This window comes from Borostomias antarcticus (genome assembly GCF_949987555.1).
Source record: "Borostomias antarcticus genome assembly, chromosome: 11".
In the NCBI taxonomy this organism is placed as follows: domain Eukaryota; kingdom Metazoa; phylum Chordata; class Actinopteri; order Stomiiformes; family Stomiidae; genus Borostomias; species Borostomias antarcticus.
The window spans coordinates 19,665,729-19,690,533 of NC_140244.1; the positions used below are offsets into that span (position 1 = coordinate 19,665,729).

The 24,805-nt window shown below is 46.4% G+C and overlaps 1 protein-coding gene across 1 annotated transcript in view; it reads right to left on the reverse strand.

Moving 5' to 3' along the window:
- The window catches only part of LOC311315219 (membrane-associated guanylate kinase, WW and PDZ domain-containing protein 1-like), a gene marked incomplete at its 5' end in the record, with an annotated part of 102,784 nt that extends 78,388 nt beyond the window's left edge, over positions 1-24,396 (reverse strand). Inside the window, one exon of the mRNA XM_084445835.1 lies at positions 24,102-24,396. Within this exon, the coding sequence (XP_084301961.1) occupies positions 24,102-24,396 (295 nt within the window). The remainder of the gene's footprint in view (positions 1-24,101) is intronic.
- Positions 24,397-24,805: the final 409 nt, after the last annotated feature.

Here is a 24,805-nt window from a genome sequence, read left to right on the forward strand (position 1 = left end):
TGCTCTGTCTCTAGTCTGTCTCTGCTCTGTCTCTAGTCTGTCTCTATTCTGTCTCTGATCTGTCTCTGCTCTGTCTCTGCTCTGTCTCTAGTCTGTCTCTGCTCTGTCTCTGCTCTGTCTCTAGTCTGTCTCTAGTCTGTCTCTGCTCTGTCTCTGCTCTGTCTCTAGTCTGTCTCTAGTCTGTGTGAGTCCTGAGCGGTTGTTGTCCCCTTCAGAGAGCTGCATACCTCTGCCAAGCCGCCGCATGCTGATAACACAGATCTCCAGCTGAGCACAAAGAGAAGGCATTTCCTCCCCACTCCAAATAAACTATTATATTTCCCTAAGCCAATTCAGAATAATAGCCACAGAGACGGGACTGGAAATGCTGGTCCTTAAACAGTCAAATCCATTGTTTCAGACGTTTCCTGAGTGTCCTGAGCCCTCCTGTCAGTCAGCGCTGGACTCTCGTGTTTCAGTTGATGGCAGTTAGCTCTGCATTATCCTGGCCTGGTCTGGGGAAGATCTGTCAGCGAGACTGGAAGATGCAATTGAACAGCTAATCCAATACTACTGCTTTCAGCTGAGGAATGTACCCGATGCACTGTTATCCAGCCATTACTGTCTTGGCGATGTTGAGAGATTTATATGCTGTAATATCGTGGATGAGATGAATGATGTGATGATCCAGATATGATGCTGAACTGGCTGGTTCTATATATGTCAAGCAGACCTACTGCATGTTGGTGTATAATCATATGGAAATAAACGCATGAACGCACGCACGCAAACACACACACACACACACACACACACACACACAGTGCAGTGTTCAGGGCAGTGTTCCTCAGACCAACACACACGTTTATCGCCCTCCACTGCCACCACTATCAGTATGCTGTTGCTTCTACCGCCCCTTCAATCAGCGTGGCAGGGATAGAGAGGAAAAATAGCAATCAGAGAGAGATCCTCCCTAAAGCTCTGAACGTGTCCCGTGCCTCCCCCTAATTATCCCAGTAAAACTGCCCCACCCCACCCAGGGAAGCCCTCCTCTCTGCCCACTCCTGCCCCACCTTCCCTGGTGTGCCAACCGAGCAGGGATTCCTTGGAGCCCCATGGAGGAGGGCCAGGAAGAACTGTGTTTTGAAGATGTAGACAAAAAGTGGACTTTCCCTCTCAACTCCCCTGTTTCTTATCCATTTCCTCTGCACTTCCCTAAACAGCACCTAGACCCTTGATCATCGGGTCAGTACAGGGTCAGTACAGCCCCGTTCCTAGCTATCCTGTAACGCTTCCAAGATCTCTGGACGCAGAACAAAGTGACACAAGACACAATGAACCTGAGGATCAGAGCTCACCGAGCATGTTTACTAGTGTGGGTGTATTGACTAGACTGGGCAGAATGGGCACTGGGGCACAGGGCCTGACCCAGTTTGCCAACACCGCGCTGCTGAGTCAGAGGGACAGTGGTGCATGATGGGAGAGTGTGTCTCGGGTGAGAGTGACATACCGAGACAAATACACCCAAGCGCACAAGAGGCAGGCAGAGGCAGCATATCACACTCAAATTCAAACTACATCTGTTCACGGCTAAATATAGCCTGAGGAACCCAGGAGTGCGTGTCACAGGCTGAGTAGAGGAGGAGGAGGAGGAGGAGGAGTAGAGGAGGAGGAGGAGGAGGAGGAGGAGGAGGAGAGGAGGGAGGTGGAACAGGGGAGGCAAAAGATATAGGTTATGAGAGAGAGGGAGAGAAAGGGAGAGAAAGGGGGGGGGTGAGAGAGAGAAAAAATGGAGAAAGAGGGAGAGAGAAAGAGAGAAGGAAAAAAAGGGACAGAGAGAGAAGACAGAGAGAAGAGAGAGATGGGAGAGAAAGTGTGTGTGTGTGTGAGAGAGAGAGAGAGAGAGAGAGAGAGAGAGAGCGAGAGTGAGAGTGAGAGTGAGAGAGCGTGAGAGAGAGAGAGAGAGTGGAGTCTGTCCTGGTGCACTGACAAGCATGGCACTGTCCCAGATAAACACATATACCACTTATAAACTCTGCCTGTTCCCACATATACCCATTTAACAGACTAAACAAAGGGCGACTATTCCCATCAACTATAGGAATACCAAACTCTACATACTCCAGATGGTAGGCCTACTTTCTATCTAGGCCCGCTGGATCACCGTATAAACAGGAAAACTAAAATACTGTTTTAGATTAACTCCGACGTGAATCAGAAAACAGAAAGCAACCCATACATTTAATATACAACCTGCTATAGTGCAGTTGCAGTTTACAGTAGTAGCTCTTTCCCTTCAGCTCCAGATTTGTACAACACTGTAGCAGAGGGACCGTGGTAGATCATCACATGAGTTGAGGTGCCTTCAGGGACTGACTGGATGCCTCTTCCAAATGTCATGGCTGGCTGGCTGGCTGACACAACCAGGAGCCCTGTGTCATTTGAGTCCCCTCTCCCCCAGAGGAGTTGATGACCCTGGGCGATGGGACCCAGAGGAGATCACTGAGACACGTCACACAGCGTCAACCGGACAGGATGGAGGAAATGACACAAGAGAAACCCTGCCTTTAGTGACGCAGGGCCGTGGCTAGATAGGGTTACAGTCTCCTTAGACAAACCAATCGCCTTGCATGTCCCCCCTGTTCTAGCCTGAACCAGCGGAATTAATAATAAGCTGTTGAAAGCCAGACTGGAGCAGCTGAGACGTGTCCTGGGCTGGCCTAATTCTGGAGGCTCATGGTGTTTACCTCAAAATTAATTAACGTATTCGGAACACCCACATGTACAGGAATAGGCCTTTCAACTGAAGGGCGATCCATCTCATGGCCACGGAGCTGTGTGTGAAGATACAACCCCGACAATAGGCCCCAAAGGGGGGGCTTCGCTAAATGATTCTGTCCCCTGAATTTCCTCCATTACCTCGGGAGGCACATTCTGCCCCAGGCTCAGCTATTGCGCCAAGGAGAGCGCTTAAAGCTACATGAGATATCTCGGCACTTTGGCGGCCCCTCTGGTCATGATAAAATTGGCACTGCATTTTAAGAACTACATTTCCCACAATTCCCCACTAACTCGCTGGAATGATGGGAAAAAAATATGATAACAAACGTGCGTGGAGCAGACTAGATTGGAAGATTGTAGCTACTTCAATGGAGTTTCGTAGATATATTGACGGCGCAAAGTGTTTGTTGTCTTCCTGATATCGTGACACGGAAAACACGTTACTTCCGCTTCCGCCACAAGATTTTCCGCCAGTGTACTAGCCAGTACACCGAAATTCTAAAATAACTAGTGCTGCGAGCAGCAGTGAGCGGGCCCTCGCACCCCACGCGGGTCGGGGTGTGGCGCCGTTAAAGGGTGTGCTATTTCGGTGTCCAGTACTGACAGAAACTTCCTGTCACCAGTAGGTGGCGCTCTAAGCGTGACTCAATACCGACGCATAGATGTGTTCAGGACGGTACCTTGATGAAGCGTGAGAAATGTTGTGTAAATCGGACAAAGTATGTAGGAGTTATGAGGACTTCCTGTAAGCAGTAGGTGGCGCTGTAGGTATGACGCAATACTGACCTACAGATGTGTTGAAGATGCGACCTTCATCAAGCATGAGCAATTTGGAGTAAATCGGATAATGTATGTAGGAGTTATGAGTACTTCCTGTTTCACCAGTAGGTGGCGCTGTAAGTGTAACTCAATACCGACGCATAGATGTGTTCAGAAGGTGACCTTCATGAAGCGTCAGCAATTTGGTGCAAATCGGATGATGTTTGCAGGAGTTATGAGGACTTCCTGTTTCACCAATAGGTGGCGCTATAAGTATGAAGCAATACTGACACATAGATGTGTTCAGGACAGAACCGTCATGAAGCGTGAGATAAATCGGACAAATCGGATAATGTATGGAGGAGTTATGAGGACTTCCTGTTTCACCAATAGGTGGCGCTATATGTATGACGCAATACTGACACATAGATGTGTTCAGGACAGAACCGTCATGAAGCGTGAGATATATCGGACGAATTGGATAATGTATGGAGGAGTTATGAGGACTTCCTGTTTCACCAATAGGTGGCGCTATAAGTATGAAGCAATACTGACACATAGATGTGTTCAGGACAGAACCGTCATGAAGCGTGAGATAAATGGGACAAATCGGATAATGTATGGAGGAGTTATGAGGACTTCCTGTTTCACCAATAGGTGGCGCTATAAGTATGACGCAATACTGACACATAGATGTGTTCAGGACAGAACCGTCATGAAGCGTGAGATATATCGGACAAATCGGATAATGTATGGAGGAGTTATGAGGACTTCCTGTTTTACCAATAGGTGGCGCTATAAGTATGACGCAATACTGACACATAGATGTGTTCAGGACAGAACCTTCATGAAGCGTGAGATATATCGGACGAATTGGATAATGTATGGAGGAGTTATGAGGACTTCCTGTTTCACCAATAGGTGGCGCTATAAGTATGACGCAATACTGACCCATAGATGTGTTCAGGACAGAACCGTCATGAAGCGTGAGATATATCGGACGAATTGGATAATGTATGTAGGAGTTATGAGGACTTCCTGTTTCACCAATAGGTGGCGCTATAAGTATGACGCAATACTGACACATAGATGTGTTCAGGACAGAACCGTCATGAAGCGTGAGATATATCGGACAAATCCGATAATGTATGGAGGAGTTATGAGGACCTCGTGTTTTATTGCGAAATGTCAAACTTTGGCGGGGCGCCACGGGAAGGGTGTTTGGTGAAAACTCAATTTTTTTGATAACTTTTGATCACAAAGGTCTTAAGATGAAGCTGACCGATTATGAAGTTGATCGGATGAAATCTGTAGGAGGAGTTCGTTGAAATACGAGGCATGGAAATGGTCAAAACAAGGACAAAATGGCACATTAAAAGCAAAATGGCGGACTTCCTATTGCATGTTGGGTATAGATCCAAGAGACATTTTAGTGTGTCTCGATGAACTACATATGCCCACCGAATTTCGTTCGCCTACATCAAACTGAAAGGTGGGGCTCGCCATTTGAAATTTCCCAGGGGGCGCTCTTGAGCCGTTTTGCCACGCCCATTTCTGTCACCCATGAATTATCAAATTTTTCACCGGGACTGACATATCTGCAAAGTTTCATCCGTTTTCACCGATGTTTAGGCCGCCAAAAATGCATTTGTTTTGGAAGAAGGAGAAGGTAGGAGAATAATAATCCTTCGAAATACAATAGGGCCTCGCACCGCCAGTGCTCGGGCCCTAATAAATTCACAGGGTCTCATGCAGTCTCATGTCACGAAAACGATTTTTGGAGTCTTGCTAAGGCCAATTCATAAACTAATAGCAAGTAAAGGTGAATATTGAACTATAAAAAAGTTATCTCATTGAGCTTTAAGCTGGGAGTTTTTGGAGCCCTGTTCAAACTCAGCATATAAATGTTGATCAGGATGACTAATATCTATGGATAAAGTATGGACACAGTAAACAATAGTTCAAAGGCTCCTTAGTCTAACTCCCCCCAACCCCACAGATAGCCTCAGATCACCAGATCAGATCAGATGCTAGTTAGTCTGCTCCGAGAGCGAGGTTTGAATCTCTGCCGTCTGCTTTGTTGCTATTACAATTCTGCAATGTCGCCATTCTTTGTACGCAGCCTCGCTGAAGATCAATCCTACCACTTAAAACCTAATTATATCAGGGCACACTGGGAACACGCTCCCTCTGCACTTCAATCAAGACAGAGCGACACAGAGGGGAGGGGAGTGAGAGAGGGACTGAAACCGAATCGTGAGACGAAGGCGTGAGGCGTCCTCTCAGGTCTGGCCTCCTCGCTGTCGGTGTCCGCCCATCTGAAATGCTAATCGATGGCACATCAAACATCGCTTCCTCAACGTCCAACCGACTCCGAGTCTTAGCTCGCCGCTCCGAGCTATGACTTAGCACGAATACATCATTTCACTCTCACTCTTTCTCTCTCTCTATTGCTTTCTCTCCATTTTTCTCCATCCATCTCTTCCAAATATGAAGGTAGGGCCGAGTGTTCCTGGCTCGCTCACCCTGATGATGAAATTGCAATGTGAGGGAAGCAGAGGTCTGCCTTTCCCCAGGGGTGACAACAAGACAGATGGTCCAGACAACACTGAGACTGGAGCACTCTGGGCTGCTGTGTTAGGAGATAAACATTACAAACGGATGGATAGTGCCCTGAAAGAAGATAGGGTGTTTAGCGGATCAACGTCCAATGCTATAGGCTACAAGCGGATACACACGTAACTAAAGGGCTTGAACTGTTCACGGATACTGCACTCTCGTTCCATGTGTCACACCTTCTGACAAAGACGTTTTGATCTTGGGCTGGGATTGGAGGATTGTGGCATGTGATGTTCAGGCTTCTAGACATCCCTAAAAAGACATCTATCCCGTGATACAAACCTTGCAGAGCCTGTGATGATGACCGCTGCGCTCCCTGGAGTGATGAGAACTGGCTGTAATCACGTTAAGCACAAGAGCTCCTCATTAAACCGATGACACGGCCCCTCTCAGCCTCAAACGGGGCGCTCCAGATGAGAACTGAACACGTCTGACCCTGTGTAACGTCAAAGATGTCTAACACTAGGACTGGGTTAGATCAGACCGAACCCTCTCCTGTAAAAACAGGCAGGCTGACATTTCCTCCGCTAAGTTACGGGGTGGAGTGCGGGTGAGCTCACGGGTAGGTGAGGGGGAGGGTGCGAGTGAGGGGTGAAGAGATGGGAGAATGAGAGATGAGGAAAAACAGCAGAAAGTGATGGGAGGGATGTTGAGGGGAGTGAGAGAGAGAGAGGAGGGGATGGAGGGATGCAGAGAGAGAGAGAGGAGGGGATGGAGGGATGCTGAGGGGAGTGAGAGAGAGAGAGGAGAGGATGGAGGGATGCTGAGGGGAGTGAGAGAGAGAGAGGAGGGGATGGAGGGATGCTGAGGGGAGTGAGAGAGAGAGAGAGGAGGGGATGGAGGGATGATGATGGGAGTGAGAGAGAGAGAGAGGAGAGGATGGAGGGATGCAGAGAGAGAGGAGGGGATGGAGGGATGCAGAGAGAGAGAGAGGAGAGGATGGAGGGATGCAGAGAGGAGAGAGAGAGTGAGAGGAGGGGATGGAGGGATGCAGAGAGGAGAGAACAGGGTGCTGAGTAGAGAGGAGGGACAGATGGAGGTCAATAATCAGAGGAACGAGAGGAGAGTGAAAGTGAAAAAGGGAGCGAGCTCTGGAGAGAACGAGCGGAAATAATTCGAATCATATGCCGTTGAATAAATTCAATATTTTAGAAAGCGCATTAAAGTCCAATAGAGTATGAGAGCATTTCACTTCATCTCAAACTTTTGTTTTACACCAGTGGAGTCTCTTCTCTAGTCAGTGTTAAATTGTGGCTGCTGCCCACGGTGATTTAACAACGGCTGGATGGATTCATCTTTGATGTGATGTAATATCTCAACTCTTTGTCCTCTGAGCTGCTTTTTAATGAGTTCCTACTGTATCCCAGACTGGACACCAGAACATCAGGTCACTTTGGATTGGACAAGCCTATTAGAGAGATTAATCAGAGCGTCTGACTTCATAAAGAGAGTGATGGAGTGTGTTCTGTATTCCTGGCCAAATAAATATCCTGAGCTTTTATGAAGAGTGTGACTGCTGGAGACTCTTAATGGGGTTGGAGAGACTGGAGGGAACCGCAACCTCCATAAAGGAAGGAAACGTGGGTGAAATTAGCACATTCAGGAGGATAGTATGGAACTAAGAAAATGCCCCCCTAGAAAGACTGAAGTCTGTTGTTCTACAAGCTATATTGTATATTCATCTCTCTTATTTCACTATATACAGCGTAAATATATGACATCTTTATACAGGTTTATAATCCCACTAGAAGTGTCAACCTCCATCGCCAAGAAGGTCTCGTTTTGACTTAAAAGTGTGATCACTACGCCTGGAGTTCACTGGCGGACTCTAATGCCCAGTCTGACTCCTTCCTTCCTTCCTTCCTTCCTTCCTTCCTTCCTTCCTTCCTTCCTTCCTTCCTTCCTTCCTTCCTTCCTTCCTTCCTTCCTTCCTTCCTTCCTTCCTTCCTTCCTTCCTTCCTTCCTTCCTTCCTTCCTTCCTTCTTCCTTTCCCTCCCTCCTTCCTTCCATGCAGCAATCAGGGACTTACCAGGGTTGGGTTGGTGACAATATAATGCAATGCAATCCCTCATCCCGTGACATGCAGATGGGTGATTGGCCCAGGGGGAGCAGGAAGGAAGGATGTGTTCTAACTGAGTGACTGCAGCAGCAGGCTCAGTAGGGTTAGTCAGCTCGTTCTGGTCTACGGTGTGGCGGACAGGACACAGCTCAAACGCAGCATGACGACAAGCACATGGGCACACAGGTGAAGTATTAACAAAACAACCAGGGACAAGGAAAGGACGACACACACACACCCACACAGACGCGCAACACACAAGACATGAATGAGAAACTACATGATACCAATTAAACAATACCACTAGATAGTCAAGATAAATAGTGTATCTCTAGTGACATATACAGTAAACAGAATGATTGACACTTCATCGCCGCCTCACAAGGACAACCACAAAAACAAGCACACAATTAAGACCTTCACAGGAACAACCAATTCAGATCCACATTAATTCACACTGAGAAAGGTCAAAACGAATGCACTCATCTGATGTTTTAATTGTTGTGAACAGGTGTCTCATTACTGATAAGCTCATTAAAGAAGAGACAGTGCTTCAGAAAATATGATATGAAAGACCTCAGTTAAAATTACACGTTGTTGAAACTGACAGCTGTTCCAAAAATGTCCTTGCGTAAACGCCTTCCTTGCTTAACCAACAGAGGAATGTGTGAGTGTATGTGTGGGTGTGTGTGTGTGTGTGTGTGAAGGAGGAGTGTGTGTATGGGGGGGGGGGGGGGTATCTGAAATGAGGAGGAATCATGGTTGTTGAGATAGCAGCTGCGCTGAGAGAAGCCAGGCCAGGTAATTCCCCCAAGTGCTGTCCATGAAAACGAGACCAATTCTCCAATCACGGCCCGCTCCCTCACAGGCGCCCCCTGCCTGCGGGATCACACACTACAGCCCTGCCAAGGGAGGGCTCTGATAGGACGAGAGTGCTGATACTGGGAGGAGACATTCAGCTGGTGATGATGTCACAATGACACGGGCACACACACGCACCCACACACACGCACACACACACGCACACACACCCACACTAGGGCTGACAAATGAGCTCAGAAATTATATTCGACTTTCTCTCTTAAATATTTTCAGAAAAGATCGAAATATATTCAATTATTGACATTGCATAGAAAATGATGCATACAATGGAACCACTTCTAACCACAAGTGGGCGCTCTCCGCCTATTGTCATGAACAACCAACTGAACTTTTGTGTCCGTCACAGATTCAAGTATTCAACTGACTTTAATACCCAGTCACCATGGGTGACATTTAGTGCAAACAGGGTCCTTTTTATCATGCCTATATCCTAGCCAACTGAAAACAAAACAAGAGGAACAGCCTGTAGTGCTGGTCTACTTGATCATATTCAATGCTTGATTACAATGTTGCCTGTAGGCTGCATAGAAGACGCGCTCGGATTTTGCTACTATGCTAATTTTCAACAATTTAATATAAGTCTTTGGGGTCCCCAAAACATGTCTTTGAGCCCTAACACACACACACGTGCACAGCCGGACAAATTCTGTGCCACCGCTCCACCGTAATCTATGAGTAACGAGGGTCAGGGTTGGTGACCTGGGGAGGCATCAGGAGGGGTCAGGTCCCAGCTGGGCCCTCACAGCAGGGCCCTCACACTCACAGCTGGGGCACCACACTGCTAATTACACGCCACTTAGACACGCATTGCAGTCCTTCAACTATTGCATATTGCGACTGCCTTTGCTTACGACGCTCCCTGTACGTGGAACGCCCTCCAACAGACTTTAAAGCTTGAGGTGCTTCCTACTATGACAGACTTTAAATCTATGGCCCTTAGCCTTTGCACTTCATCCTGCAATTGTTTTTAATGATTCTATCTGTAACACTGTACATTGATCTGTTGTTCTTTATTATTGTTTGTTTATGATTGTGTATGATTGTGTTAGCTCGTCGACACCGCAAATGAGGGAAACCTCAGTGTCTAACGAGTTGAAATAAAGGTTTGAAATGAAATATAACACATGTAGCGCTACAGTATATAAGCCATTCCAATGTTTCATTCCAACGTCTCTGTCTGAGATCATACAACATGATAACTCAGAGCAGCTTTATCAGCCCGGTAGAGTGTGGTCCATATCTCTCGTGTCTCTCTCACTGCAATTCCTTTCTAGGGTCAGTGCCTTCTCATCTCTCCTTTGTCTCCATATGGGTCTGTCTACTGCTAAGGAGCACACCACATGGTGTGTGTGTGTGTGTGTGTGTGTGTGTGTGTGTGTGTGTGTGTGTGTGTGTGTGTGTGTGTGTGTGTGTGTGTGTGTGTGTGTGTGTGTGCGTGTGTGTGTGTGTGTGGAGAGAGGATGTGCTGGATCAGTGTACCTGTCTACCAAGGGAGGAGGAATGTGCTGAGTGGACAGTTCCTCATCTGCACTGCTCTAATGAAGACCAGTCTACCTGTCTGTCTGTCTGTCTGTCTCTCTGTCCGTCCGTCTGAGACAAGAACGCTGTATTCCCGTCCCGATGTTTCACCCAGCTCACCCCCCCAACTCTACACCATAAGGTCCAAATCATAATCCCCCCCCCCCACACACATACACACACACACCCCGGCCTCACCTTGTCTTATCCCCTGCCAGAGGCAACCAATCACCTCCTTGCCAGACCCACCCACACCCACCCCATCTCCCCAGCTTTCCCCCTGCCCCCCCACCTCCGCCAGGCCAGATGCTGCTGTCTTCTGGGGACCAAGGTCACCTCTCCCCCCTCCCCTCTGCTCTGAGACTCCAGGACAGACAGACAGACAGACAGACAGACAGACAGACAGACAGACAGTGGCACACACACAAATACTACATCCGCGGCCACCTTATTTTTACTTCATCGCTGAAAGAATCTCGAATAGCACATCTGTACAAACAAAAGCATTGTCAATGTATCACCAAACCTTTGACGCAGCACAGCAAGAATGAGATTTACTTTCTTTCTTTTATGTACTGTATACTGTACATGCAGCCTCCCAAATAACCCTCAGCTGGCAATGCTGAAAATAATACCTATTATCTGTTTCAAACAACCGTCTGAAGAACAAGCGCGGATCGTGGATTGATGCCCACGGAGCAGTCGACCACGGCGGTCTGCAGACAACCGCATGAACCGCCACATCTGTTTCAGTTTTGGTTTTATGTTTCATGGGGCTTTTCCCATTTAATTGTAGCCTGTGAGTATTTAATGTAAAATAAACAGGAAGAACTTGCAAACATGTCGCCTATTGGAGATGCAGCAAAGAAGAGGACACTTGGCCCATGTTTACACTAGTAGCCTGCGATGTCGTTGGCAATGGCAAAACCTTCACTGCGGTTGGTGATAAAAACATAATTGACACAAGGAATTAACAATCAGACTTTGCGGATTACGGAGAAAGTTGAACGACAGATATCTGTTCAGAATTACTTGCGGAATGTATCTGAATAGCCTAGGCTTGTTCCTTGCATATTTGTGGTGCGTTCCTCACCTTCCTCTGCCTACTGTGCAGGCGAGAGACTAAACATCCATGACTGAGGGACTGACTGAGGGACTGACTGAGGGACTGACTGAGAGAGTTAGATTACAATGGAATTTAATGACAGTTATCTGATTCAATAGACCCCTAGTTGCCTTAAATAACTTCCCCAGTCTAATCTAATATAACAAAACATTGTTTTCCATCTAAGAACTGGCCTGGTCCTGAACAAAGCATTTCGTTCCCATGATTATGTCAGATTAACAGAAGCGGAATACACGACCGGAGTGGAGAGAGAGTTGGACAACTTCAGAATAATTCTGAACTCACTGTAAAACCAAAATAAAAAAAAAGTCTCCACGAGGTTAAGATTTTTGCCTCAGTCGCCGCCAGGGAGATCAAAAAGGATCAAATGAGCCTCATCCACAGTGACAACGATGGGATTCTTCCTCAGAGTCCAGAGCAGAGGAAAGCGTCAGGTGATACAGTAAGATGGGGAGAGACGTGTCAGATGAAGGAGCATGTGGGCGTGCGAGAGCAGAAAACACAGGCTCTCGCTCACAATGACACATCTGATATCAATATTCAGTTGAAATTTCCAGCTACAGTAGTCCCATCCGGCAGGACTACAAGGTCACCTCACCTAGCTGACATAATAAGCCTGGAGATCTGAATACAGGGAAAGACGTGTGTGACATTTCAATTCCGGAAAAGCACCTGTTCTTATTCAACACTGAACTCAAAAGCATTGAAATTAAAAAATAAACAAAATACAGTGTTATTTGGTGTTTTATTTCCTCTTGAAGATCATTTATAAAAGTGACTGTTAATGTGTCTTCTGATAGCTAATCTTTAAAGGGGGTGGGAGGGTAGATGTAGCGATAGGAAGAGACAGAGTGGGACAAGAGCCAAAACAAGTAAACCAGTATCCTTCCCTGAGAACATGGGAATGCCAAAGCCGGAGCACGTACTCAGTATGCGCACACACAAACACACACACACACACACACACGCACACACACACGCACACACACACACACACACAGGCAAACACGCACACAAACACACACACACACAAACACACACACACACAGGCAAACACACAGGCAAACACGCACACAAATACACACACACACACACACACACACAGGCAAACAAACATAGCGAGACAGTAAGACATCAGTGCATTGTATGCATTGGAAATCACATTACACATTGTCCCAATACTTGTACAGCCGACCTCTCAGGGTCATCAACACACCAGACCAGAGAGCCTTCACTCAAGAGTGATCACACCACTGCCGGGCAAACCCATACTACTGTGACTAACTCAAGACATAGTAACCGGAACAGTCTTCCAACTCTCAGACACTAATGAGAATATCAGATCTCCCCTCACACACAGAGGAGAGATCCACTTCTGCTTATCTGCTTTGATTTAGATAAGCCCTCCTTCCATCTATCACAGACGACAGCTATATGAACACACACACACACAGGCGTGCACATACAGTTACAGTAAACCCACCTACACATCAAAAGGACAAAGGTGAATGAGTTGAGGGGGAGAGGGAGATTTTATATCGCTGCTCCACATACTCCACCTGCCCCGAGATGTCTGCTCTGCTCTGTGTGTGAAGTGCAGTAACATGTTCCAGACCCAGGAAGAGGGACCCAAACCCTGGGAACGTCATGGTGGGCCACCTCACCCTGGACTCTCTTGCTGATCAAAGGCCAGGTCACACTGACAACTGTCAGCCTTGCGTGAATCTCCTGGGAAGACGTCCTCCACAGTAACACAACTCTCACTTCAGAGGACATTCAACAAGCATGTAAAGTTTATACAGTCAAGCCGGAAAGTCAGCACACACCTTCACTTTTTCCACCTTTTGATACGTTTCAGCCTTAATCCAAAATGGATTAAAGTTTTTTTTTCTCTCTCTCATCAATCTACACACAATACCCCATAATGACAAAGTGAAGGTTTTTACAAATTTGACATACATTTAACAAATGTATTTCAAATGTATAAAACACTGAAATATCACATGTTCATATGTATTCACACTCTTTAATTTCTGTACACTCTTTACTCTCTGTACTCTTTACTCTGTACTTTGTTGAAGCATCATTGGCAGCCATTACGGCCACAAGTCTTCTTGGGTATGACGCTACAAGCTTGGCACACCTATTTTGGGGCAGTTTCTGCCATTCTTCTCTGCAGATCCTCTCAAGCTCCATCAAGTTGGATGGGGAGCGTCGGTGCACAGTCAGTTTCAGGTCTCTCCAGAGATGTTCAATCGGGTTCAAGTCTGGGCTCTGGCTGGGCCACTCAAGGACATTCACACACTTGTCCCGATGCCACTCCTTTGTTATCTTGGCTTGGCGTGTGCTTAAGGTCATAGTCCTTTTGGAAGGTGAACCTTCGCCTTCAATTCATGCACTCCAGGATTGCGTTGTAGTATGGACAGGCGGAAAGAGATACTGATGATGCAGACACCCATGTTCGGCTGTTAAATTCTATAATGCTATTACTGCTCCTCCTTCATCGCAAACTTTGAATTTGATTGCAATCTAAATTATTCGTATTTAAACTATTTCTATTGCTTGCTGGACTTTTGTTGTTGTCACGTTTGTATATTTTGGTGTTAATCTATGGTAATGGTAAATGGACTGCACTTATATAGCACTTTCCAAAGCGCTTTACAATGGCCTCAAATTCACCCATTCACACACACATTAACACACACATTCACACACCAATGGTGGCAGCCTCCATGCTCAATGGAAGCAATTTGGGGTTCAGTGTCCTAGGACACTTTGACATGTGGACAGGAAGAGCCGGGATTCGAACCACCAACCCTATGATCACTGGATGACCCGCTCTACCTCCTGAGCCACAGCCACCCCCTAGTCGCTCTAACCTTGGCTTACAGTATGAGTAGAGTAACATTGGGTTCAGGGCTGCTCCCATCTGACCTCAGTGACATCAGATCACCTCTGTGACTCATCAGATTAATGAGCCCCACCAGCTCCACCCAGACACAGAAAGCATAACATGCCAGTATTCAGAAATGTATCAAACATCACAGGACGCAGACCACTGATTATAAGTCCAGCCATCTTCTCGTGGATTTATGTTGAGTAACCTGAATCCCTGCTGATGGATGGAGTGAGAGAGAGGGAGGGATAGAGAGGGAGGGATAGAGAGAGCAGGAGGATGAGAAATCCTCTGGAGACGATTGCCAGACCTTTCAACTCTCCTGTGAAGTGAAGGCAGGCCGCAGACACAGTGTACCAAACACACAGCACAGTTAATCATGTCACACAGCGACTCCGACTGTAAAAGCAATCTGCGGAGAGCTAGCTAAGCTATCACTCTAAAGATACAGTAATACGGTCCTGTTCCCTCATAGCCGCACCGAGCCTGATGATAGAGGACCATTGGCAAAATGAAAGCGATTTTCACATCACACACTATCTGCATCTAAAATAAGTATAATTGCAGTGTTGAAAACCACAACAAAACTAAAAAAGCAGAGCAAAAAGCGGAACTGTGATTCATGTGTGTAAACGCAAGTCTATAATGGTGCATAATCCTTTCCAGATGTGTGAATTTATGAGCGGCGCCGCTTAAATGTAAATCTATCTCCTTCATATACGTAGGACTCAGGGAGTGTGTGTTTGTGTGTGTGTGCGTGGGCGTGGCGGTTTCCTATAATTGCTATTCTTTCAAGAGCACCTGACTCAAATCAGGATTGCATGTTTGTTGTCTATTCCTGTGGACAGGGTGGAGAATGGAGATAGACTTTTCTGTTCCTCTTGAGTCTGTCTATTTATACACAGACCAGAGAAAAGAGAAAAAAAAAAAACTTTCCCTTTCACATAAGAAAATTCCTATCTATGCAGTATATGACTGGAACAATCCTTATCATTTAGAAGGCTCAGGTATAAAAAAAAAAAAATCTGAGGCCTCGTCTTTCAACTAGAACCACTCACTCAGGGCTCGGTGAAACCTTGAGAGGCCTGGCTGCCTTTCGACTCCACTCAACTCAACCATGGATGGAAAACAGGTTCATTCACAGTTCAATCATGCATTCCACCATGTACTGTTAGCAAGGTAAAGTTTAAGAGACAGTAGACTATTCTAGACAACTGGGACAAGGGAAGTGGACTCAACTCTCGCAGATTGAGAGAGAGCGGAGGGAAGACTTGATAAGAGCACTTGAGCTCAGGAATACATGACCCTTGTCAGAACAAAATGAACCCTGCTATCACCGTGTGTAGAAATACTGCAACAAGGCCTTAATCCATTCTCTGACGCAGCCTAGCTTGAGCTTCCCTGTCCTTGAGATGCACTCTTGCCTCCTGGAGAGCAATGCTATGTTAGACGCTAAAATATGCACCCGATGTCAGCCGACAAAGAGAGGAGAGAGAGAGAGGGAGAGAGAGATTCCAAATCAAAAGAATGGATTTAGCTGTCAGACAATCTCACAGAAGTTCAGTAGGCTGAGTGGGAATAAAATAACTCCACCAGGAGCTGAACATTCAGGTCAGTTGTTACATGTGCAGCTGTGATGTCACACTCTCAGACGACCAATGGCTGGACACAGTGCACTATGTAAACACTGAGGAGACTATACAGTGGAATGACATGCATACAGAGGTTTTATGGACACTTGTTTATTGTTTGAACCCACAGAGTCTACGTTTCTGTTAACATTACTGTTAAAAACTTGCCAAAACATCCAAACACATACTGTATCAGTACGAACATGAATCATGTAGAACATGCATGCAGACCAGCATGCATTATACACTAACCAATCAGCAGAGAGAGTGTGGTGGTCAATCACAATGATTTAAACCAGCTCGCCATCTCCATTGCCCTGTACTGTACCTGACTCAGAATGGTCCCGGATAGGTGAAGCTACACCTCATTCTGATCACTTTGCTTACACACAGACAGTGGGACACATAAGGAAGACCAAGACTGAATTTACAGTGGGGCGAACATGATTTAAGGCAGAACATGGCTGACAGGATCTGTTCAGATCTGGGAGGAAGGGGGAGGCGGGTGGGGGGGGGCATCCAGAGAGTGGTGTGACGTTTCTGCAGGCTAACTCCCATAGACAACTCCCCAGGACTACTGTACGATGGAGATGAAATGTGTGTTAACTATGTGTTCGGATGTGTGAGACGTGCCTCCACCGCTAATCCTTGAGGCAAGAAACGCTCAGCAATCGCCCTCCTTTGTGTATTTTAATGATAATGAAAGAGAAGAGCGCCCGCTGGATCTCTTTGTGGGTCAACTGTGGAGGCATGGAGCTACAGGGCTTTGTCTCTGTGTGCATTCCTCTGTAGCTGAAGTCATTTCTAGGTTTTACGTGCTTCTATGCAGGATTTATGGATCTATTTACCAGAAAGGAATCCAACGATGCCCCAAGTAAGCCTTTTGTATTTTGACCATGGGTAGGTAAGTAGGTGGGTTAAAATGGTTAAAATACAAATTGAACACAGACTGGGCAAATAATGCAATCATCAAAGCACCTGGCACTACAAAACATGGCAGTCCATTTCACCACTGTGTGTGTGTGTGTGTGCGTGTTCATGTGTGTGTGTGTGTGTGTGTGTGTGTGTGTGTGTGTGTGTGTGTGTGTGTGTGTGTGTGTGTGTGTGAGCAGACAGGACTAGACAGGACTGGCTGGCTCCCTGTGGGGTAACACCTGTTTTCTGCAGGACTGAGACAACACACCTCCTCATTCATCTCCCAGATGCGCCCACCGAGAGGACAACACTGAGAGGACAACCCTGAGAGGACAACACTGAGAGGACAACACTGCACCTCAGCATGGAGGATGGGGGGGGGCAGCAGTCAATCAGTCCTGTTTATATGCAAAATTATGATGCATGAGAAGGAAAAAAGGTTTGGAATTTAGCATTATAAGCCATGTCTAGCCTTGCCCTGCTAACACACTCAATGGATCCATAGGTGCATCAGACAAAATCCCTCAAAAACACCATAAACTCTTGTTTTCAAAGACAGGAAACTCACCGAGTGGTCACTCGTGTCCGTTGATGTTCTGGCAAAAAAAATCGGCACAAAGTATGTTTCCGATCTGGTTTTATTGATCATATTATATCCATTGATTTGTATTGACAACAAAGCCAGAGATGTTAAGATTAATCCGCGTCCCATATTTGTTATGATCAACAAACACTTCTACCTAATACTATCAATGAAATACCAGCTGCAAAGCAATCCTAGGCTTCTTGACTTGTTGTTGTTGTTGTTGTTGTTGTTTTGTCAGAATATCAACGGACACCAATGACCATTCGGTGAGTTGTCACTGGTGTCCTGTCTTTGAAAATGAGAGTTTATGGTGTTTTTGAGGGATTTTTTCTATGCACCTATTGATTAATTAAGTGTGTTAGCGGCGACGGGCTGTATCTCGAGAGTGCACCGTTTGATAAAACTTTGATATCAACCATTGTATATGATCGTAAATAGCCTTATAACATGGCTTATGGCTTAAATTCCAAACCTGTCCTCTAAATCGTTCAGACCTCAAGTATTGTAATTGCACAGTTATATAATAATACATTGCTTTAATGTCATTAGCAAGTTATCCTTTAGCTGGCACATCATCAAAGATCAGAATGTAATGATCTACATGGTTACTTGTCATAAATACTGCAGCTGCAGTCATAAAATCCACCACGATCCACCACCAGTCCTGTTCCAGCACCTGAGGCTAGGTCTTTATTCTGCCGCTCACTGTGAGCTTAAAAGTGCTTAAAGGTGCTCTAGTCTGGTTGACCTGGACCTTCCTCTCTGCTATACTACTACTACCCTTTCCTCTCTGCTATACTACTACTACCCTTTCCTCTCTGCTATACTACTACTACCCTTTCCTCTCTGCTATACTACTACTACCCTTTCCTCTCTGCTATACTACTACTACCCTTTCCTCTCTGCTATACTACTACTACCCTTTCCTCTCTGCTATACTACTACTACCCTTCCACATCCATTCAGAGCAACGTTATGAAATCTGCCTGTTGCCTCAAGGCCAAAAAATAAAGTCTCCGTTTACAAACTCACACACGCACACACACACACGCACACACACACACACACACACACACACACACACACACACACACACAGTACATAGTGCATACAGTACACATTATACACACATAGTAAATACAGTACAAGACTATTTTGGCTATGCCTTTGAAGAAGCCTGTTTCATTCCTGACCGCCTGCACTTATACTTTCTAAGAGTGGGACAGACTTCAGAGCGTGTGGAGTGGACAGACAGGCTCATACAGCCCTACAGGCTAAACATGAAAGACCTCTGAGAGGCCTGAGAGGCTGTCTGAGACAGAGAGATGGAGGAGGAGGGGGCAGCTAAGGGCTCCATGGGCCAGGCCTACAGTAGAGTATGACAAGACACTCAGGGACAGACTCATGAGAGTTTTTAGCCGACCACTTCTTCATAGTTACAGTAAGCGAATGTAACTTCACACGCATTCCCAGACTGGGACATCATAGTAGGGAGGTCGGGTTGGAAATCTCTCCTACTGTATATCCATTGGCGTATACTGTATGTACTATGTGCTAGTTGGGGGTCATTGGACCTGGTCCAGGGAGGTGTACTGATCAAGGCTATGCCCCTGGGACACCGCCCTGCCATGGGCCGTTCATTGCACTGAACACTTTCTGAACACCGCCGGCTGTAACGCGTTTAGGGAGCACATAGAGCGTTGACTCGCCGATGAAATGTAGAAGAACACGAAAGACGGCAGATGCTGTGGATATTTGTCAAGTTCAAAAAACACTTTTCATATTAAAGGTGGGGGGCTGAAAATGTAGCCGCCTGAGAAAATTTTGTAATTTGTACATTTGTAACTTGTAAATTTGTAATTTGGAATAGAGTATTAGAGTTTATCTGTATCAAGCATAACCTTGGGGCCAGCAGTAATATTTCACCGTGACTGTACACCGTACATTACATGTGACAAATAAAGGAATCTTGAATCTTGTATCTTGAGCCTTGAATCCTAATACTACATGGATAGCTACTTTAATGATCCCCCTAGAGGGAAATTTGGCATTTCAGCAGTGGAAAAATTACAGCAAAGCTTGGAAATACAGATACAAACTATGCATAGTAGCAATAAGCATAAAAACGAAGAGCAACAACAAGGACTATATACATCCATACGTACATCCATCCATCCATCCACCCATCCATCCATCCATCCATCCATCCATCCATCCATCCATCCATCCATCCATCCATCCATCCATCCATCTATCCATTGTTACATACATACATACATACATACATACATACATACATACATACATACATACATACATACATACATACATACATACATACATACATACATACATACATACATACATACATACATACATACATACATACATACCTCCCTCCTTCCGCAATGCTCTGTCAGAGTCTGATGGCCGCTGGCACAAAGGAATGCCTGGATCACAAGCCTTGTTAAGAGTTTTATTTTTATGATTAATCTACATTGAAACTTGACTGTTGCAGCTGCATGCACAGTTCTACAGGGCTGTCCTAGTTCTCCACTAGGTATGGTGGTTATGGTGGTAGTTATGTTATGCTGTATTTTATGTGTCAAGGTAAGCAAGGCGATATAAACATTTCTCACTGTTACACTGCATATGCCATGATTAAAAGTTAAATGCTTAAAAGTTCAGTTCCAGACAGACTCACTGCAGATCTGCAGAACTCATAATAAACGGAGAAACCAGATGAATCAGGTGACTGAAAAGTGAGGGGGGGGGGGGGGGGGGGGACGACAAACTGGAAGGGCGGGGCCGCTGCGGGAATTCCAAGCAGAGGCAACGAGCTGGAGGTTTCGGGGAAACAGGGGCAGATGATTCAGTGGAGCGTACCAGGAGTCTTCCAGCCCAGCTCCCAAAGAATGTCTGGTATTCATCTCTCTCCCAGCAGGCGCTCCTAAGCCCCCCTGGCCATCTGAGTAGGGCCCAGACTGGGGCTGCTGAGCCCCGGGTGACCAGGCTCCCCGGTCAGGCCAGTTTAGTCTGGTCTGGGAGAGGGAGGACAGACACCGGGGTAATGACAGGCCAGCCACCCAGGGAGCGCACCGGTCACTGTCATCCCCAGGGCTCAGTGGGCGATAAGACCGTCGCTCCCGTGGGGGAATTTCCCAGTAGAAAAACGAACCCTTCTATAAGCTATCGCAGGGATACTACCTTTTTTGGTTTTGGACATTATATCATCCCATCATCTTTATGCAGACAAACATACTGTACAGTAAAAAACTGTAAGCAACTTAATGTACGCAGCTACAACTGGCTGTCACCACTCGCCAACACGTCAGTGAGTATCAAGAGCTTAACTGTGAAATAGTGGGACAACACAGAGGGCCGGAGGGCTGTGGCAAAATTGGACCAATTGCAGCAAAGATTTCCGTTACACTGAGAATACTGTTCTCTGGAAGTATAATATTGAAAACACCTTAAACATGACGATATGATTTCCCTGGTGAGGTCATCACTTAAGTTAGCAAAAAAGATATCGCTAAAATGTCAAACTTTATTAATGGTGCTTTCCCCACTAGTACAGAGACTGACTATTTTGGTGCCTTTTGTCCGACCAGATCGATGTTAGTCGAGCACATTCAGTCCCTGAGAGTTGGCTTCTAGTGACAGGTGGGAGATAAGGACCATGGAAGCAGGTCAAAGTCTTTGTATCTATTGTTCAGTGTGGGATGGCTGAAAATAGTATTGCTAGTCACTATCGCAACGTACCTTTATCCCACTGTCATCAACAGTATGCTGTAACATGTCGTAAATCTCCATAACTTTAGGCTGGGTTTCTGTTATGGTGAAAAGTTAACACAGAGTTACTATGAGGTCAGAGAAGTTGGATGCTAATAGAAGAAGAAGATGATGGAAAGTTTCTAGTCAGTCTTTTCACTGCGTCAGTAAACTTGTCTTTACTGCTAATCCTGAGTGTATTTGGTGTGAACTCCGGTGTATTATATTACAGTATAATCGTTTCTCACCTAGTGCAGTCTGTATAAACAAAGGAACAATGTTCATATACAGTAGAGCATGTGAAACATGTTCAACTCCAGGGAGGTGTTCTGTGGAACCAGCACTTTGTATGTGGTGTCATCATTGTGGTAATATTTTCTCACCATGAGAGGGATGTTTATGGATAATAGTCAGCCTATAATCTCCCAGGCTCAGTCCTACCACTTCTAAGTACTGTTGGGTTAGCCTAAGCACAAAGCCTCAGATAACAGTCAACATGACACTCATGTGCAGCGCTGTAACTGAGTCAATATCACAGGAATGTTCCGGTAATATTCCACCTTCTCCACAGGGACGTTTTCTGAAAGGGCGTGGAGGATGATGAATAAGGGGGCCCGCCACTACATTCCCGAGGGACATGTGACACGCCGGCACCTGAATCCCACAGGGACGGCCAAGCCTGCCCGCGCACAACGAGTCCCCCCCCCCTGCTCAGGTGATCCGGCTGAGGTAACCGGATCCACGGCCACCTGGGGAGGAGAGATGAGATCTCAGCTCCCACAGACGGGGCGATCTGGAACACAGAACACAGAGAGGGCTGGTTCTGCATGAGAACCGTCCAGGTTTCAGCAACAATGGAGGTATTATTCCGACCTGCTTCAGGTAGACGGGAATACGCTCTCTCCCTCTAATTAGAGCGGAGGGGAATCTGCTGAGTCATGGGAGCGGCGGTGTGGCCGTGGTGAGAGTGCTCCCGATCTCCCTCACTGTTTGCCGACTGTCTGGCCTCTTTGATCGCACTGCGCTCTGGAAACGTAAACATGCATTAGGCCGCCGGGTGGGGGCATCAATTAAAGCACCTTTTGGTTCGACTTTGACTTTTAAACATCAGTCCGGCGCCGGTTCAGCTTCCCATGCAGCCTCTGTGCTGTTGTGTGAAGTGAAAGCAGACCCCCACGCCTGCTCTGCAAACACAGGGCGAGGTGAGCCCAGCCCTCCCTCACACTGACAGGGCTCAGGACTGTAGCTATATACGTATATATATATACCTGTAGATATATACACACACACATACACATACACACACACACACAGTGCATCAGAGAGGCGGTACAAGCCTCATTGTTATATAACATAGTTCATGATTTTCCCAGAGTGGCGAATGAGGCCACGTATATGTGCGATGATTCTTGTGCATGTCTGTGTGTGTGTGTGTGTGTGTGTGTGTGTGTGTGTGTGTGTGTGTGTGTGTGTTTAAACCAGCATGACCAACTGATGACAGAAAGAATACTGCTTCTGGTATTGGAGGTGAAACACACACACATGCCTGCTCTGATTTCATCTTCCAGCTGACAGTGGGAGTCTGGAGGTTTGCCATCTCCTCACAAGCCTCTACAAAACAAACACAAAAGGCCACAGAACACCCTGACTTGGACGGGATGGATAACGACGATATGACGGCATGCAAAGTAACAGTGAAATGTCAAAAAGTAGCCTCTTTTTTTTAATCACCGTTTCTTCCCCCTCGCTCACACAGATGTGCAGTAGACCGTGGGCCGTGGGTCATCCACATCCCAGCGAGCGCTTCCAGAAATAACCTCAACCGCCCGGGAGTGGTGTGTCTCTCCCAATGAGCACTGCATCTGTCCACATTTAGCTACTTTGTTGAAGGGACAACAGCAGCACGCTATTCACATACACAACTGATGCTCTCTCTCTCTCTCTCTCTCTCTCTCTCTCTCTCTCTCTCTCTCTCTCTCTTTCTCTCAGAGCTCACTGAGAGGCAACATGTGACTGCTATGAGAAACTAGTATGGAACCTAATGTAAAAAGCTGCTCTGAAAGACTTAATTTGTCATGTCCTTTATAGTTCCATTATAGTTGTAACCATAGTGGCTGTTGCTCATCAGCTGAGGGCAGAGTGTGTGGCCTAGCCTCTGACCCTTGGCTGTTACTTTCCCTGCCTGCCACGGACAAACCAGGGCAGGATGACTGTCAGGGTGGCATCATGTCAAACCACTGAAAACAAGATGACCGGTGAGTGTCACATTCCCCTGTCCTACTTTACGTGCATGACTGTTCTGTTGTCCCAATGGTTATAATGGTAGATCACGTGTTGTCAGTGATAAAATAATTTCCTCAGGGCTTTCTCCTTTCAGTGTGTGTGTGCGTGCGCGCGTGTGTACTGTGTGTGCGTGCGTGTGTGTGCGTACGTGTGTGTGTGTGTGTGTGCGCGCGCGTGCATGTGTATCTATGTTTTAAAGTGTCTCGACTCCGACAATAAGGGAGTTCAAATACTAAGCAGTGTGTGTCAACAGTGTCATGGAACAGATGTCATTCAAACAATTAATCACTTACCTTGTCTGACCGTTTTCAACCTGATGGGACCCTTGCAACTCTTGATCACAGCCATTATATCATAGAGGGGCAGCCCAGACACCAGCAGACCCTCAACTTCCAGTAATAATTCCCCCTCGGACAACTGGCCGTTTTTATAAACCACATCCTCTTTGACTTTTCCGATGTACGGAAACTCTCCGTTCTGCGCTCCACCGAGCAGCTCCACATTCAGCTCCTCGCGAGCGTCCCGGCACACCGCGCACTCGTTAACTTTGGTGATCCAGTGGTTTTTCTTCTGAATTACTTTTGACATGATTGTTAGGATCCAACCGAAACCCGTTAGTGCCAACGGAAGATTCAGAAACCAGGTGACGCATAACACGCAGTTTTTCCCGAAACAGAGACAACTTTAGGGCGCACGAATGTACCGGGTCCGCACATTCTTAGCTCTTCTTTTAAAGCAAGGCATAGTGTTCCTCTGCCGCAGCTGCACATCCCATTGGATTAGAGTCTCCCAAAATGCTGTTGTTTTCTCATAATTTTAAATAACACGCACGCTCTCTGATCCCAGGAGTCGATCTAATCCGATCTCTGATAGCCCGCTTTACTTTCACCAGTGCCAGCACCGCGCATAAGTAATCTCCGTTTGTTAGACCCTTCTTCTTTCAACTTTTAACACTGAACTGTTAAGTTTACCTGTCCGGCGATTAGGTTGAGCCGTC